Raw genomic sequence first — 18337 nt, 5'->3', positions numbered from 1 at the left:
CATGAAGAAATCTAAACTCCTCCTCAGTCGTCTCCAAATCAAAGCAATGCACGTTCCCATCCGCCCAATCTTGAATCAGACAATCCTGTCCCTTCGCCCATTGTGAAAACTACAATTCCCAGAATGCAGCTGGTTCCCGGTAGAGGGAAGTCTCATTGGATGATGCCTTATAGATAGGTGAAGGAAATAACCTTAGCGTGGGACTAATTTTTCCTAATGAATCAAAAGTGTCCGGAAGAGTAAAAGAAAGGCTGATTGAGAAATTGCTACTTAAAGGGAGGTGAGTAACAGACGTTTGGTCTGAACAATCATTCATGACTCTTAAACTACTTAAGAGTTTTGACTGTTGGGTATTCATAAAAGTTATCTGTAAAGCACATTGTGTTTTATCTTTTTTTCTGGACCCCGCACTGATTGTATTTGTGCAATGTTACTTAAGAAGTTGTAAGTAGAATAGATGCCTTTAAGACCTTATATGGCAGGAGGAATTGCATGCTTCTGAAATTCTTACACAACGGACAACGTTTGAATACCGGTGAGGCTCCTTTCAGGTATCTGGAATTGGCAATGCATAATTTTTCCCTTTCCGTGCTATTAATCAGCACCCCTTAAAACTGGTTCACACCTTTTTCCATTTTCTGAATAAAGGATGAATACACAGAGTGAGTTATGCTCTTCTTGTTTCAATGTTAGACTACTATAGCTTGCTTACTTAGGGCTCTTTTGAAAAGTAGCCAGAATCTGTAGTCAGTACAGAATAAAACTATCCTGCTTTACTAGTAGGATGAGAGCAGTTTCAGTTCTGTCAATTGAATTCTATGGCCCAGCATTTAATGTCATTTTTTTTCCTATGCTTTCACAGCAGTTTGGACAAAAAACAACAATGACTAATCCTGAGAAGAAAGTAGAGAAAAATATCTGTGGAGATCATTGTGATCAACAGCAAAACTATGGAGATGGACATGGGGAAGATCTCTGGGATGCATTTGAGCTTCTGGAAATTGATGGGAATGATGAAAGATCCAGTGAACAGGTTACAGGAAATGAGAATTGGTGTTCAGTATGTAAAGTGTCATTCATATCAAAAGCAAATTGGGGCAATTTTAATGTTGTTTCATGTTGTGAATCTCAGTGTTTCACAGGGATCATATTTTACATTGAAGAAGGGCCTGAAAGTCTTGTAACAATGGCTTTGTTTAAAGGCATACCTGTGGATATGTAAGGTAAATACTTATACATTGTGACCTTCCTTCCTTCCCAGTTTGTAGGCAGCAACAAAGGTTTTGTTTACTTCCCTTTTCCTTTAACTTGCATATTTTGAAATAGCTCATTGTTGCTCTTTAGTTAAAAGATATCAATACAAAGAAAATGGGAAATTATCATAATATAAAACACATTCAAACAAGAATCAAAACATATTTCCTTAAAATATCTGGGCCAATGGAAAATTTTTAAGCTGGTGCCAAAAAGTTGTCATGTTGAAATCAGCTGAGCCTTTCTCTGTACCAGTGGCCTAAAGATTGTTTAATAATAATAATAACTGGATGACCACTTGAACACCATCAGCATTGACTAAATCACCTCAGGTCAATTGCAAAAGGCAGCTTTATTTAAAACAATTTACATCCTGTGATGATACCTTTAACACCCTCAGGCAAGGAAGACTCAAAAGATGGATTTAAAAAATCTAGTCTAAACATCTGGCTGACTGTGTGACCATCATCATCATCATAAGCAGGTCCTTGAGAAGAACGAAATTGGTGGATAAAAATGCCAAATCCAATCTAAACATCTGGATGACTGTCAAGCCAACCATATTAATAAAAATGTTGCTACAAAAATACTTCTACAGAAGATATTTCCTGGATTTCCACAAAAATCTTTTATGCATTTAGAAAGGCAAGCAGTGTGCCAAAATGCCATTTACACTTAACATCTGCTATTGACTGAAAGCACTGGATAAATAATTTTTAGAGGCAGAAGAAATATTAACTCATAAATATTCTGCCACTCTTTAGTGGTTATCTGGGAAAAATACAGCACATGCTTATATATTCCTATTTGTGTAAAATAGCTGCAATTTGTAATAGTTTCTGTGTGTGAGAGGTAGAAAAAGAAAGGATAAATAGCTACTGTGTACACTTTTATTAGATGAACATATGCAAGATTTGGGAAATTTAAACAATGGAACATATTCACATACATCCAAACGTATATACATCTCTAACATCCAGTTCTGATAAGAAAATCTTTGCAAATGGTTTCTTTTCCTCCCTTAAGTGTGTCTGTTTATTTTTCTTTATATTAAGAGGAATGTTCTAAGGAAACAACGGCACTGGGAGAAGATTGTTTCTGCAAAGAAGGATAAAAGAAAATGTGAAAGAGAACGACGTAAAGCGAAGCACGCTGAACAAAAAGGTACAAGAAACACAGTATAATTTCTGTCTCCATCTTTGGTGGAAAATAGTTTGCTCTCTGTACTTGGAAGCTTCAAGGAACTTAACTTAGGTTTTCTGTGAGAACCATAATGGCGGTTGGGTTTTCTGAAAGAGGTTTCCCTACTACAGCTAGTATTTTGTATTGTTCACATGGAAGGAAGTGTAGGGCAGGCTGGGCAACATTTTATTTTTTGAGAGATTTTGATTTATAGGCACTGAAGTGCCTTTCAAAGAAGTTATTGCTACCCTGCAAAATCATGGCTTATGCCTCACCTGTATGCTTAATGTCGTTCAGTAGTGATGATTTTTTCTCTTTTATCTATTTCAGGCACTGCTCCTCAACTTAGTAAGCGAGATCTAAAAGCCATTGCAAAAGATCGTCTTCTAGAGGCCAAGGCAACAGGTCCTCGGCTGTGTATTGATATGAGCTTGACCGGTCACATGACTAAGAAGGTAGCTTTATATTATTTGCTCTTTTTAAAAAACATGGAATTTGATTTTCAGGACTGGTGAGTGTGCCTCTGCTCTTGAGTACTTATTTTGCAATACTTTGTAGAGGTTGCATTCAGTCGTATTATTTGATATATTAACTGAAGAATTGTACTCCATAAAAATTAGAAATTTGGACATGAACATTTGATTTTTCCTCATGAAAACAATAGAAAGCTTCTTGCACATTTAAACCCAGAGTGGAATGTAAGTTGTTAGTTCTATAAATTCTATAAGTTAGTTCTATAGGTTAGTTCTATAAGTGCAGGAAATACAACCTCTGCAGCATCCATGGGGAAAGGAAATGGTTGGATGAAGGAGTCATATTCTGTGAGAGATTTTATACCTTGCTTGTAGTTATATGACTAAGTTCTCTTGAATTGAGGAAACATTGAGATTGGCAGGATTTTAAGCATATTTTTTAAGATTTACCTCTTGGATTAGATATACTGGAAGTGGAATGGAGAGGGCTTTAGGGCCACTGAAAGGCAATAGATGGAAGGAGTGCTCTTTATTAAATTTGATGACAATGTTGCAAGATCAAAATGTGTATTACAATCACATATGGCAGAGCATGAGATCCAGTGTTTTGAGATGCTCATAAGCAGGGGTTTGGGGTTTTTTTTGTTCCTTTGAGTTAGTTTTGACTCCTGGCGACTGCCTTGACAAGTGTCTGCAGTTTTCTTGGCAAGGTTTCAGAAATGCTTTGTCCTTGCCTGCTTCTTAGAGCTGAGAGAAAGTACTGGTCCAAGATCACACAGCTAGTTTTGTGCCCAAGGTGGGGCTAGATAGAACTTACAGTCACCTGGTTTGTTGCTCGGTACCTTAAACAGTATGCCAAATTGGCTCTCTAAACAGCTATTGCTCAGGAGGAAATTTAGAGCAGTTACATCAGCCTGAAATAAAACTGCAGTTTTTGGATTCATATACTTCGTGATGTCTCTCCTTAGCTCTTGTTTGCCCTCAAGTTATTAAATATGTTAATATAAGTTGGCGTGTGGAAACTTAACAGTTAAAGACATAAATGTGATGAGTTACATTTCCAAATTCTCATATAGAATTTGATACTTTATGGAGAACACAGAGTTCTTGGCAGAGAATTACTCAGTGGTGGGATTCAATTGTTTTTACTACAGGTTCTGTGGGTGTGGCTTGGGTGTGGTGTGGCTTGGTGGGCGTGGCAGAGAAAGGATACTGTAAAATCTTCATTCCCTCCCACTCCAGGGGAAGGTTACTGCAAAATCCCTATTTCCTCCTGATCAACTGGGACTCGGGAGGCAGAGAATAGATGGGGGCGGGGCCAGTCAGAGGTAGTATTTACCAGTTCTCCGAACCACCTCTGGAATTACTGTACCTTATTAGAAATACGGGTTTAGTCCTGCTGTTAAATAATGAGTTCCTATGAGTATCTAGAGCAAAAAAACAAACAAAAACCCACAGAGACTTTTCCTTCTTCTTCAAAGGAAATAAGTCGGCTTGCTGCACAGATTAGGCGACTTTATGGGTCTAACAAGAAAGCTCAGAAGCCCTTTTGGCTCCACCTCACAGGAATTGTGAAAAACAGTCCTATTTATGAAGCATGCTTGAGAATGAATGATGGATTTGCCAATTATCTGGTAAGTATATCCCCCCTCTTTCCCTCTGCTTTAGCTTTCTCCAAGTGACGACAATGAAGGAAAATAGTTTCTTCCTCAAGTTGCTTTTATCAATAGAAGGCAAAACGCATAGAATTGATAGCTTTGCCTTCCTTTCCCATAATATTCTCTGTATAGTTAACTTGGTACCTTCCAGAGTTGCAGTCCCAACATTACTAGGTACAGAATAGTTGCTTTTAAGAAGTCCTGTAGTTTAATATCTTCAATAGTGTTGTGAAATATTATTAGGTTTAAATTGGGCTAAAATGCTGTTTTGATTCAAATGTGTTTTTCAGTAGAATAGTAATGGAATCAGCGTGGCATGTTTTTCCAAAATTGCACTCTCATTCCTGCACAAGTGGCCTCTCTAAAAGGATTTTTTGAAATTCCATTTATGTATGTTGCATTCTTTTTCAGATGGATGTTACCGCAGAAAGTTATCTTGATCTATTTCCTTTGGATGTGATTGTGTATCTCACACCAGATTCTGATAATGGTATATTACAGCCTTGGGACTGTTTAAAATGTGTTGTTCTTATTTTAAAATGAGTAATAATTGGATTTGGGGTTTCTTAATGTATGTTTCAAATCATCTTAAACTTGTTTCCACTTATTTTACATCCTCCTCATGAACTGTCAGCTGATGCCATATATTGCCCCAGCTGGGACAAGCAGCCTTATATGCCAAACTAAGCAACAGTTATATGAACTCATCCTTAGAAAGAATAGCAGTAAGTAGGGTAACTATAACTATAACCCAACCTAATCCAGGCTTGTGGTGCTTGCTGATGCGCTTCCTCTTTCTCTAAATACTATGGCTAGGAACCAAAAATTAATCTGTCTTGATTGGTGGGGTGAGGATTCTCAATTGAAGGTTTTTGCAGCACTGCTGAAATAATGCAACACTGGACTCTTACTAAGACTTAAAAATTAACATTAAATAACATAAAAGGAACCATAAAATAAGATAAAAAGTACTATAAAATGAATTTTAAGTAAAATCTATATCTAGGTATTCAGTCCGTACAGTAATGCAGTAAACAAACCATATAGTTATAAACTATATTTTAAAATCTAATAATCTAAATTGTTACTAAGTTGAAATTCATTTATACATTTCCAAAGATTAATGGAGCCAGTATCATCATATTGCTCATATAGATCAGAAGTCAGCTGTTTGTCCAGCTTCTGTGTAAAATTTTGTTATATTATTTATAGTAAGGCTTTTATTATCTAATAGAAGGGAAATAATATAAGATTGTTCAGACTGATCTTGGGCATGTAACAACAAAGGAAAATGGAATCTTCTTGTTAGCATGAATGTATGGATGGATTTATTGCCCATAAGGGCAAGTCTGATTTGCTATAGGAACTTTTATTAACTCTCCCATATAAAAATGCTAAAGGCCAACTATTGACCTTGCTCTGAAAAAAAGCCCTTGTTGAAATGGGGAAGATGGTGAGTCAGCATAATTAGCTGACATCCATCTAGGGTGGTTAAACTGTAATGGGATAAATTTTGAATGAGGCCTCTCTCATTCTACTATTCGCTGTCTAAGAGCCTTTCTTTGATAACTCCCAACTACCATAAATTTGAGGAAATTCGGAAATTGAGAAATGTTCTAAAAATCACTAGAATCTAAAACAACTGGAATTTATTGGCTAAAAGTAATGGGATCAAAAATGAATAATAAAGCTATTTCCTCATGTGGCCACTTTTCGCCTTAGAATTGCATTGAATGCACATTTTAGAGCTTTTTTTTTTTTATTAAAAAGTTTTATAAGAAATACAATTTTCTCCCCCCCACCCTTCCCCTTCCCCACATGAATTATACATTTTCTTATACATAAGAAATCCTCCATATACATGTTTCCCTTAAAGAAAGCATTAAAATAAAACATTTTAATTACATTCGGAGTTGCTGTTCTCCTTCTTCCCTCATTCCACAACAAACCTTCTCCTCCTCCTTTCTTTCCCGTCCCTCCCTCCTCTTCCCTCCTGCTTTCTCCTACCTCTTCTCCCACCTCATCCTACTTCCTTTCCCTTTCCCCCACTTCTCTCTTCTTTTCCCCCTTCTCGCCTTCACTCCTACTCCTGTCCCCTTCCCTTCCCTTCCTCCTCTCCTTTCTTCCATTCCTCTCCCTCCCTCTCCTCTCCCTACCCCCTCCTCCTCTCTCCTTTCTAACTTCTTTGCTGTGAAATATTTTCCTCCTTTAGTATCTGAGCAACTCCTATATTCTAGAATACACTTTCTTCTGCTAAAACATTTCTCTATTCATCACTTCCCCCCACTCCCTTATCCCCCCCTCCCCACCCCACCCCTGACTTCCCGGAGCAAAAACAGGGTATAGCATCTAACAAACATGTGCTAAAATAAACTAACAAATTATAAAGTTCAAAGTTCCCACATGTTCTTTAACTCCCTTTGCTCCAATTCAACAACCTCCCTTTTATAAATTCTCAATACCAATTAAATTAAATTCATTCTTCCTACTTATATAGAAAAAAAAGAAAAAAAAACCTTTTTCTTAATGCATAATCCGATACTTTAGCAGTCTTACAAACAATAAAAATCATGAATAAATTCCATTTCTATACCAGAAAAAAAAAATTTCATCTTAAAATCTTACACATTTTATCTCATATATCTTTTAAAATAATATAGTCTAATGTTAAGCATTTTAAAAATCTCTTAATACCTTTAAAGCACTTATTTACCAAATATAAATTTCAGAATCTACAGTATCTTTCAATTTTTCAATTAACCATCTTAATACCTCTAATTTTTTAAAGAACAACCCTTAACTATCCAAAACTAATTATCAGTTTACAATAAAATTCTGAGTTTAACATTAATCCTCTTCGCTTCAAAGGGTTAGACATCCTAAAAGCTTATACAATTTATCTCATATATCTTGTAGAATAATATAACCTTATGTTAAACATTTTAAAAATCTTTTAAAACCATTAAAACACATATTTGCCCGATGCCAATTTCAAAATCCACAGGAGAATATCTTTCTTAATCCTCTGTTCTTCACTTCTTTTTATATTTTTTCCAATCCTTTTTTTTAATAAATTCTTTCAACAATCCCCCCAGTTTTATTTTGGAAACTTTTAAAATAGTAATTTGAGGTTGATGTTTCTGAAATACTCGCTCTCTTCTTGAAGTCACATTTTCTAACTTGAAATCCTCATTTCGTCTCTTCTGGCTTGTATAATCATTCAATCCATTTCTTTGTCCATATAGCCAAAATTTGTTGCCATAAAGATTGTCAGCTTGCAATAAAGAAACCATTTGTTGCTTTTCTGTCATTGGAATGGAAACGTCCACCAAAACCTTTGTTTCAGGTGTACCAGCCAATCTCTTAATCCTGTCCATTTCCTGATCTTCCAAAAACAAATTCTTCTGAATAATTTCCTGCTGTCCCTGTAACAACTGCTTATAATTTCCCAGGCTATTTTTTGAAAAAGCCCTTTCGATTGTATTCAGCAGGGCTGAGGTAAAAAAGTCTAGAAGTTCTTGAAAAGCCTGGACAGTCACGGCTTGGGAATTTGCTGATTCACCAGCCCTGTTGTCAGCCATATTTCAGCTACTTTGTATTTCTCCAGCTATCAGGACAACAATTCAACTTTTTTCCACACAGTATAAAGACCCGATTTTAGTTAAAATCAGAACCAAATTCTTTTCCTGGCCGCTTCCATTTAAAACTTTCTCTTAGGGTGTAATCCAGTAGCTGTAAAACGTTAACAAGCCTTAACGAGCACTTTCCCTAGTAGTTTCCTCCTCCCGCCCTCAGGCGCCATTTTCTGCATATTAAAACGGAGTTAAAGTGTTACTTGCAAGTTTCCTTTTGTTTTCTCCTGATTTGCTCCGTCTGCTATCAGAGTAAAGATGTTAAAAGTCCCCCCTGTTGATTTTCTGCAGATTCTGGTCGCAGCTTCTAGCTCCGCTTCAGCGGAGTCGTCTCTGGTCCGGAGTGGCTTGACAGGCTTCAATAGGGAGCCCACACCCTTTGCGCCCCAGGATTTCTCCTAGCGCACTTGGGGGGGCTCTACCCCTGCCTGTCGACTCTTCTCTTTCCCCTTTGCCCGGGGAGAGGGTTCCAAGCCTCCAGACAGCAGTTTTTCGGCTGTTCTGGGGCTTTTACGGAACCAGAGAACGGGCGCTCATAAAAGAGCGTCTTCAAAGCTTGCGGAGCCAGGCAGGAAGTCCACATTTTAGAGCTTGAAGCATTGCTGTAATAGACTTAGTTTGTACTATTTCCTCAAAAATCAGCCATACCGGTAATTTGGGTAAGAATGGAATGGAGATCTATAAGCAACTGAGCCAAGTATTGGTCAGTGAATAGTTCTAGAGCTGTAAAGATGAGTTCTCTTCTGTGAAAAAAAAAATTAGAAGAGTTGTAGAATCTCTGAGAGGCCAGAAGAATACAGAAGAATACAGATTTGATACCTGTATCCCGTGATCCTGAGTCTTGAAGGACTACACTAGGATATTTAAAACTCCTCACTTGCTTGTCTGTTACCCAGTGAAACTTCCTAAATGTTTTAGGAAAGATTATTTTAGATAGTTTTTGACTTAAAAGCATAATTGAGCCTAGAATTAAGGCTATATGTCATGATGGTCATTAAATGAACACTGTGGTGGTTAAGAGAACCCATTATACCCAGTGGGCATTTTTGCTGGAAACGGGAAGTAAACACTAGTTTCCAGCGAAAAATATTGCAAGTTGCGATCACGTGACCATGGGACACTGCAAACGTTGCCAGTTGCCAAATTTGATCATGTGATCTGCGGGGGGGTAGGAGGCTGTCAAAACCAGGTTAGAGGTAACTCGAGGTCCGTTGTAATTTCTAACAGTCACTCAACAACCAGTTTTAAGTCGAGAACTTGCTTATACTTTAGACTTCTGGAAATATATCCCAAGATGATTTTCCTTGCAGTAATGCACAAAAATATTAAGTGAGCATCTGAGGCCATTCGAAACTCTTGAAATGATAATCTCCATTAAAAAAGAGTGGGGAATTCATGTCTGTTACTCTAGACCAGGGGTCGCCAACCGTTTGGAGCTCAGGGACCACAAAATTCATAATTTTAAATCCCGTGGACTACTAATATGATTTTTTTTAAAAGCTAAATAGTGCAGTATAAAAAAATGCAAATTTTTCTGCGGACCACCAAAATTTTCTCGCGGACCACCAGTGGTCCGCGGATCAATGTTTGGTGACCACTGCTTTAGAAGGCTGAATGTTTGGATCCGAAAATTTCTTTGCCTATGAATTCATGTATAAGTTGAACAAGGAGGGAGCTAAGTTTATAGACCTTGTGAGTAACATCAAGTTCCTAATTCTAGAATATTTATGAAACTCCTGGATTAGGAAGAATAACTGTATCTAAAATACCAAGCCTTTCCTATTGAGGAAATCTAAAAAATGAATTAAATGTTGATTTAAAATCACTAAAGTCTGCCTAAACAGAAGCTACAGAACTTCTACTGCAAGGATTCCTCAACCCCCAGCCACTACTTGAAACTGGGTGGCAGCAAGCACATGGCACAAAACTCCACTCGCACGAGTGGTGGGCCTTTGTGCTCACAAGCGGAGTGCTCTTGAGCAAAGGGTACTTGTGTTCATGTGCAAAGCTCTACTCATGTGAGTGGAGGAGTCTTGCGCACGAAGCTCCATTCACCTGAATGGAGCTTTGCACGCAAGCGGTCTCTGCTCACACGAGTGGAGCTTTGTGTGCAAGCACAAGCACCCTCTGCTCACGTGTGAAGCTCCATTTGCTTGAGTGGAGAGCATGCGCACCCGCCTCTCCCACCAATGGAGCCATGCATGCTTGCATGCACCTGCCACTCACATGCCTCCCCCCGCCAGGCCAGGCAGCCAAGGTGGAAAAGTTGGGAACTGCTGTTCTAGTGTATTTTTCAAAAAGATAATAAAATAATATAGACTAGCATGGAATATATAGTAACCTTTAGAACAAAAATAGAGCTAATTACTAGCAATAATTAGGGTATATCTCAAAATAGAAAAATCTATAATATTAAGCAGATGGTAGTTTAGTTTAATGCAATTTAAGCCAGAAATACTCTTACTGGAGATATGAGAAAATGATAGTGTAAATGGTATCTATAAATAACATTGTTCCCTTCATTTCCAGTACTCAAGTACCAGCACTTAATGTTTTATTTAGCCAAAATAACATCAGCAGCTAAACACAAGCTTGCTGAGAGCACCAGCAAGCTTTGGAAAACAGCAAAGTTTGCAGACAGATAAAACATAATTAAGAATAATTTTTTTAATGAGGAAGGAAAATTCTTCAAAAGAGTCCAGTGAGTAAGCTCATTGGAGCTGGGAAGGAATAAAAAAACCCCTTCACAAAGCAGGCAAGGAGAAATTGGGGTCAGATAGAAACCATAATTATTACACGTCTTCTGTATTATATAGTGTGTAGATTTTGTTAGGCAGAATTTAAAAAAATTGAATGAGCACACCCAGACATTTTGTTTTGAACCAAAGCAGTGGCTTGACACTTTTGGCAGCAGTTCTATTTCAGTCTTTCTGATTTTAGTCAGTTTTTTAAGACCGCTACGCAATTCAGAGAATTAAGGTAGAGTAACATATTATTCAATGATCCTGTTCTCACTGCATGCTTAACTGGCTCAGGGAGAGAGTTAATGTAGCAACACAGAGAAGAATCAATTACCCTGCCCCTCTCCCCTAGAGTTAAATTTGCCTCAGAACGGACCCAACTAATTCCACCCAAGTCAGCTGTATTATAGAACATCCCATTGTGACCAGTAGTGGGTTTCAAATCCCGGAGCTATTCGTTCGCTATCCACCACTGATTTTGACCCATTTCGTGTAAGTATTCAAGGAAAAGAGAATTTGACATAAAGAGTGGTAGAAGCCTCTCCATTACAAAATTGCCTACTAAGTTTAGCTGTACAATATAGAACATTTGGCTTGTCTGGGCTACATTGAGTGAAGAGGAATTGTCCTGGGACACATATAAAATATTTACAATATAGCTAATGTACAGTATATAAATCACATAATAATATTAAAAGGTTATAATCTTGGGGGGGCTGCATGATCAGCTATCCAAAGCCGCTTGGGCTGCTGGTTGGACATGCCTACTCTAGAAGCTCCCACATTCTGATTGGATGAAAAAGGAAATGGAAAAAGGGTTAATAGTGTCATGGAACTTTATTGGAATAGTAATAGGGCAGATGCTGTAGGAGATGACCAGGCTGAGCCTGAGGGAGGGGTCAAACACATCATTAGTCAGGAGTCCCTTCACGCCCAGAAGACATTTTAGGCCAGTCCACCTTGAATTCCTTTCTATTTTTAATTCCTAATTTCCTTTGGCTGTTGGTAGTTCAGATTCTTGTAGAGAACTTGAGCTTACAATAAATCTTTATACACATTTGAACTGCCTGGATCTCCCAAAATCTCTGGTGCTTGACAGATGCAATAATATGGCATTTCTTGGAGAAAGTGGACAGAGATTCTAAATTCCCCAAATTCTCATTATTATTATTATTTTTTGAGCTAGTTAGTAGGACTGTGTGCTGCCAAAGCCACCAGTGACAGAACAGTTAGTATCTAACATGTTATGAGAAGAGACTAATGAAGTTTTCACCCACACTCTCAACATGCATTTTTTAAAAAAAATCTACCTATTGTTCTTCTCCACCTCCTGGTATATGATTAGGTAGTTAAAAACATAAACAAAAGTAGAAACACATCACACCCAGGAAGCAAACATATTCCCTGCAATAATTCCCTAAAATGGGGTTCACCTAGCTTCTTGGCCCAGTGCCCCGGAAGAAAGCTAAGCTTTTACTGGCCATTGGGATTCAGGCCGCCTGAATTTTGGGATAAGGAGGGGTAAATTGTTCTACAGGCAGACACAGCAACAGAAGTTAAGCCGCCTAGATACCAGTAGATGTTATTGTTTAATTGCATGAACTCAAAACATGCCTACCGGTCAGATCTCATGGAAGTGGCAGAAATAAGTATAGATAGGCAATCTTGCAAGTAGTCCAGTCTTGTACTATGAAGGTCTTGTAGGTGACCAACTGCATCAAGAAACATACTGGGACCAATGCAACTCAAAGTAGTGGTGTTAAAAGAGCCTACCAAGGAGATGATGTTACATGAGTTTAGTGCACCTGCATTCTGAACCAGTTGCAGTTTTTGAATGACTTTCAAAAGTTGCCCCATGTAGAGGGACAGTGTATGTTTTGAATGCTCCCCATTCATAATAATAGTGTTATACCTTTACTGCCAGTTTTGTTGTTCTCTGTATTTCTTTGCCTTTATTACTGGCTCTTGCTAGAGATGTTATGGATAGGCAAAACATAACATGATTATGAAGATGGTACCGAGGATGATATAATGCAGTCTGTCTTTATTACTAGATGTTTATTTATTTGTGTTCTTCTCATTTTAGTTCTTGAGGAAGTTGATCCACAAAAAGTACATATTTTGGGAGGGCTGGTGGATGAAAGCATTCAAAAAGTAAGTATATTGAACATATTATATTCTTACAGAAATAGCTGGGTAGTATTTTAGTGGTGAACTGCAGGAACTTACCTCTTCACAAATTTAATTTTCCTGTGAACAATTAGCTAACATCATTAAGATAGAGCTTCTGGATTTGGAGGATTGGCATCATGAGCTTTTTAAAGAATCTAATAGCCAGATGTAATTCTTTTAAAAAAGCTGGCATAAAGAATCATTTCCTCCCTTCCTCTTTTTAGTATATATAATTTGTTTTTGTAGAAACTCACTTTCCAAATTGCCCAGGAAAGACATCTGCAGACAGCAAGATTGCCTATTCAAGAGTACATGGTAAAAAACATCAATGCAAAAAATTACCACTCGACAACCTTAGCAATCAACCAAGGTAAGTAATGCACACACCTGTTGATAGAATTTACGGCCATCTATTTGCAGGCATGGTATTACCACCAGCTTTCCTATACAATTTATAGCTGGAATTATAGCTATTGCAAATTAACTTCTGATAACTTGCATGGATGGTATTTTTTTAAAAAAACTACACCTTTCTGACAACAGTTACACAGTTGATTTGTGCACAGTGGAGTTTTGGATTCAGTTCTCTACAGAATTGATCTTCACTTTTGTTTATTGTACTTTTTAGGGCACAAAATGTCATATCACATTAACTGTTCAAGAAATTGCTCCTCCTTAGGTAGACATAGTCCTAACGTAGGGGAGCTATCCTATGAGATATGGACAAATAGGCATTAAACAGTAGAGATCTACCTTGAGCAAAGTAGGAAAGTCTTGAATGTAAAGAGTCATGCTATATTAAAGACCACAAATCTTGCATACTCCTTATTAACATTTTTAAATTATTGTTGGAAAATAAGAGTCTAACAATACAGAGGATGGGCATTGTTTCTATAGAAGCTCTCTTATGCCACGATTGGATTCGATCCTCCTTGTAATTTTCATGACCTTTTTTGTAACTATCCAATGCATTTCTTTTAGTGTTCGATGCCTTATCAACTTTCTGTGATACAAAGAGTTGGGAAGAAGCACTTAAAGCTGCAGTTTCTCCTGGAAAGGGATACATCTTCAAAGACACACAATGACAAAAGAGTTCTGGATATAAATATTAGAAAACAAGATTTGCTCTGCCTTTGGTAACCTACAACAGCCTCCTTTACCCAATTGCATTCCAGATATTTTGAACTACAACGATTAAAATTTCCAGTTGTAAATTATGGGAGGTTGACTCCAGCACTACTGTATATAGACATGTGGGGAGGTTAAATGATGACTTAATTATCTTCATTTCTGCTTACTGTACTTCTTGGGGAGAAGACTGGGTCTCTCATTGCTTATTCTTGGTGAATCTATTAGAAGGGTTAAAGTATTGTTTGTTTTACATTACAGTTAACTGCACTTATTAATGATACACACTTTTTTTTAAACATGACATTTGTGCTGGGAATTTTTGCTGAAAACAATGAGTCTTTCATAATGAAATGAATGGGTAGCTTTTCCTGCACTCATAGGCAAAGGAGCTGAGATTATGTCAATTTAGTTTTTTTTAACATAAATGCTTTATTGCTTTATGCTCTATTGATTTATTTAAATCTCCTTGCCACCATTATTTACCCTTCTAAGCACAGCGGAGTCGACTAAATACTGTATGTTATTAGAAGTGTTCTAAAATTAAGGATAGGAATATTGTCAAATGCTCTGCAGCGCTAGCCTGCATAGGCACTCAGAAGCAAGGCCACTATGGTAGAGCTTACTTCCTGCTAATTAACTAGGTCTTTATTAATTAGGTATAATAAAGAGATGCATCACTTCCATTTTCGGTGAGTACAAAAATTCAGCAATTAGGTGAAAATACGGTTCAAAAGTTGTCTTCTATTATAAAGGGGAGCATCCCTTTAAAATAGAAAGTAAAAGCAACTGGGTGAAGGAAAACTGCTACCACCTATAATGGGCCGTGAAAACAATCCTGGGGAAAGAGGAGGCAGGGCCATTATGTAAGCATCAGCTCTTCTTTCTGTTTCCCGAGGTTATTCTCACAGCCCATTATACCACTGTGCTGCCTGTGACCCTTGGCATGTCAGACAGTTTGGGTTGAAAGAGTCAGTGGCCCAAAGTTCCCAAGTGAACCTCCATGGCTTAGGTAAACAAGAATCAGGGTCTATTTTGTCCAGCATCTTATCAATTACACATCACTGGATCTTTTCTAAAAATGTATCTTTGAAACATATTCCAGGTGCATTTATTTAAAACAGAAGAGTCCCACACAAAAGACTTTCGGTTTCTTTAACCTTGATCAACATTTCCACAATTTGGCACATGCTAACCTTGTAAGATAATATGTTCAGCAAATCTGTCCAGTTTGACCTACAGCATTCTCTTTGAGCTATTCTTAAGTAGCATTTATCCACAGCAGTTAACATTGAAAAGACCTTCAGAAAAGATAGATCTCATGTCTTCTTCACTTAAGGGGAAAGGGGGGGAGTAAAATTGGATGTGAATTAGCATATTATCTATGACTTTTATGAGAAACGACTTATTTCCTTGACTTCATTCAAGCTTCGAGTATTAATATCCATTGACAAATGAAACCAAACAATTGCCTCAGTTTTCCTTCAAGCCATTTTTACACATCCCTTGCTTTTATTAGAATCTCCCAGGGTTATACATTTATGAGGCCAACTCAGAAGGTCACAAAAATATGCAAGTTTTCAAAATAGCTAATTCTCTTTATAATGAATTTAACAATAGTTGTACTGTTAGTGCAAAGAAAGGAGAAGCAGGAAGAGACAGCTTAGCAAATCCATCTCATGTGCAGGATGAAGCTTTGAACTGCTGTATAAGGCAGAAAAGGGAAGCGGTGAGGGCCGTATATTGACACGCACATATTTTTAAGCTTAAATTGGAGTAATCCTTCTCATGAGTTTGCCTACATGCCTCCAAAAACTGTTGATAGCTACATAAAACATCCCTCAGGTTGGTTTTAAGGTCTATGTGCCTACTACTGCAAAAGCCACAGTCTGTGAACTGTAGGCATGCTTCCATCAACTGGAGAAGGTTTTGGAAGGTCTTTTGAACTATGATTGGTGTCTCAGGAGAAGGCCCTTGTGCTTTGATAATCTTCTGGCAATTAGCTAACAATCTCTGTGATTCCACATACAAGGCATTCTCGTTTTCTGAAAAAAGAGCAGCACATTGGTCCTCTGGATGTTTTCTTCGGTTTCCTGAAGAACGCCTTAAAATTTCCTTTAGCTCTACTACATCCCCTAACAAATGGCAGAAGTCAAATGGCGAGAGAGACCATTTTTCTTTCATATAGCTCAGTTCTTTGATAGGCAATTCTGGGATGTAACTGTAATTCTGAGAATCTCTGGCAGTCCCGTTCACATAGGTATGTTCTTGGAGGTGCCTGGTGGAATTAAAATCTGAAGGCAGTGGGTTTCTTGTTGAAGGTGGAGTTGTTAAGGGTCCTTCAGAAATGCTACTTGCGAAGGGTTTAATGGTATCTAATTCCGCTTCGTTTTCTACCCCATGGAAACAGCTTGCATAAGACAACTGGCAGCTGCATCTCTCCAGTTTATGTCTGGGTGTAAATGTCTCCTCAGAATTCACTAAACCTGGTGGACCTGTGTCACTGAATGCCACTGCACCTCCAGTTGCATTGTCAGAAAACAGAAAGGATAGTTCTGAAGTACAGTTTTTCTCACTGGGTCTGGCAGCCTTCGGCAAAATGTCAAATGAAGGGTAACCCTGTCCAGCTGAATTATCACTTTTGCTCTGTTCTATGTTCTCCTCTGAGGAAGCCATTAGTGAACTGGATCTCTTATTTTTATAATCTGTAATGAGAGCATTTCCCTTGAGGTTTCCCCCCCCTGTTTTAAAGTCACCAGCAATGTCTGTAGATTGGCACAGATTATGAGACATATTCATGGCTGATAAGTGGGCTGGGACTTGATTTATAACACCATCGTTTAAAGATAAATTATTAATGCCCAGGCCATTTTGGCTAGTAATTCCTTGGCACTCATTATCTGCTTGTTGACAGATTTTTTCATTTTCTGCTGCTGAACTGAAATTTGGCCAGCAAATTTGGCCTGATGTATCACTGCAGTTGAAAAATAGTTCAGTTACATTTGAAATACCCAGATGGTTTCCATCTCCCGATTTCTGCGTAGCATCTTTATTTGACAATTGTCTGATACTTTCTTCAAGGTTTAAGTCTCCAAGGGTTGGGCTGGATTCACACAAGATGGAGTCACTTTTGACTCTCTTGCAGGGTTCTAGCACAACCTGTTCCTGTTTCTCAGCTTTCTCTGCAAGGAGGGAATCCAGGTCCAAGACTGGGGCGAAAGACGAAGGTTTGTCTTGGGTGCTGTTCTGAGACCCTGAAGGTTTGGTAGTAGTGTGTATTATTTCTTCAATCAATACATAACTGACTCTTGTTGGAGGCGTAGCTTTGATTGTACTCGCTTTTTTGTCAAGTGTTTGCTTTATGGAACACTTTGCTTTTACTTCACAATGTCCCTGAACCAGTCTATCTATTTCTGTAAGCTTTTCTGTTTTTTCTTCGCAAGTGGGATCAAGACCTTCCGGGTGAAAATTAATTTCTGGTGTACTTAAATGTGGACTCTGATGGGGGGGCATATAAAAAGAATTTAAAGAACAATCATTTGAGTCTGAACTTTCTCTACTTGCCTGCGCAGAGGCCAGGCACAAGACTGAATTGGGTACTGATGAATTCTGCCCCATTTCTGTTGAATCAGATGAAGAGGTTGAATTTTGGACCACCTGGGGTTTCTGTGTGGCTTCAAGAAGATTGGGAATTTGCTGGGGCTCCTTCAATAAAGTGTCACCTGGGGGGTTTGAAGCTCCTGAAATTATAGCATTTCTACTGCAACAAACATTGGTTTCCAGGGCTTGTGGTGAAGCTTTGGGGAAACTAACTTGGGAAGTATAATTTGTCTCGAGGAAGGACCTTCTTTTCCTCAAATTATTGGCACACTTTGGGTCTTTTTCTGGCCTGGATTTCATCCTTCTGCTTTGCCTTGACAGGATGTTTTCATCCAAACTGCCACAAGATGGTAACTCTGAGGAACGATGCAGGGGTAGAATTTCAGACCCTAAAAAATAAAGAAGAGGCCATCAATATGGAGAATTAACAAAGTCGTTTGTGAAAAGATTTATGTTGCTGATGATATGTGTGAGTTGTCTAAAGGTGCATTCAATTC

At 38.1% G+C, this 18337-nt stretch overlaps 2 protein-coding genes across 5 annotated transcripts in view; one reads left to right on the top strand and one right to left on the bottom strand.

The window, feature by feature from the left end:
- Positions 1–206: 206 nt before the first annotated feature.
- TRMT10B (tRNA methyltransferase 10B) lies at positions 207–14588 on the top strand. 2 transcript variants are annotated; one of them, XM_070935422.1, is made up of 9 exons: positions 207–280; positions 863–1060; positions 2310–2418; positions 2767–2891; positions 4391–4543; positions 4979–5057; positions 13027–13094; positions 13359–13482; positions 14094–14588. In XM_070935422.1, exons 2-9 carry the CDS (start codon positions 884–886, stop codon positions 14195–14197), a joined length of 939 nt encoding a protein of 312 aa, XP_070791523.1. In that variant the 5' UTR covers positions 207–280; positions 863–883; the 3' UTR covers positions 14198–14588. The 2 variants fall into 2 exon arrangements, with proteins under 2 accessions (XP_070791523.1, XP_070791524.1); XM_070935423.1 differs by lacking the exon at positions 207–280 and having other exon boundaries at positions 873–1033; positions 2312–2418.
- A 922-nt stretch (positions 14589–15510) lies between these two features.
- Positions 15511–18337, bottom strand: part of FRMPD1 (FERM and PDZ domain containing 1) — a 77602-nt gene continuing 74775 nt past the window's right edge. For 2 of the 3 annotated variants that reach the window (XM_070938504.1, XM_070938505.1), the window contains one exon: positions 15511–18229. In XM_070938504.1, coding sequence (XP_070794605.1) covers positions 15918–18229 — 2312 coding nt within the window. In that variant the 3' untranslated portion in view covers positions 15511–15917. The remainder of the gene's footprint in view (positions 18230–18337) is intronic. The other variant, XM_070938506.1, reaches the window with a different exon arrangement.

This window comes from Pituophis catenifer, unplaced genomic scaffold, assembly GCF_029215685.1.
Source record: "Pituophis catenifer annectens isolate HBS135680 unplaced genomic scaffold, rPitCat1.0.hap2 SCAF_2, whole genome shotgun sequence".
NCBI classification, from domain to species: Eukaryota; Metazoa; Chordata; class Lepidosauria; order Squamata; family Colubridae; genus Pituophis; species Pituophis catenifer.
Note: the sequence above shows the minus strand (reverse complement) of the source record. Positions and strands in the feature narration are given on the sequence as shown.

Excerpts from the sequence above, each read along its gene's own strand:
- TRMT10B (XM_070935422.1), top strand. The coding sequence starts at position 884 with ATGACTAATCCTGAGAAGAAAGTAGAGAAAAATATCTGTGGAGATCAT. Across the intron at positions 1,061-2,309 it reads GAAATGAGAATTGGTGTTCA|AGGAATGTTCTAAGGAAACA; the intron begins GTATGTAAAGTG and ends CTTTATATTAAG. Across the intron at positions 2,892-4,390 it reads CCGGTCACATGACTAAGAAG|GAAATAAGTCGGCTTGCTGC; the intron begins GTAGCTTTATAT and ends TCTTCTTCAAAG.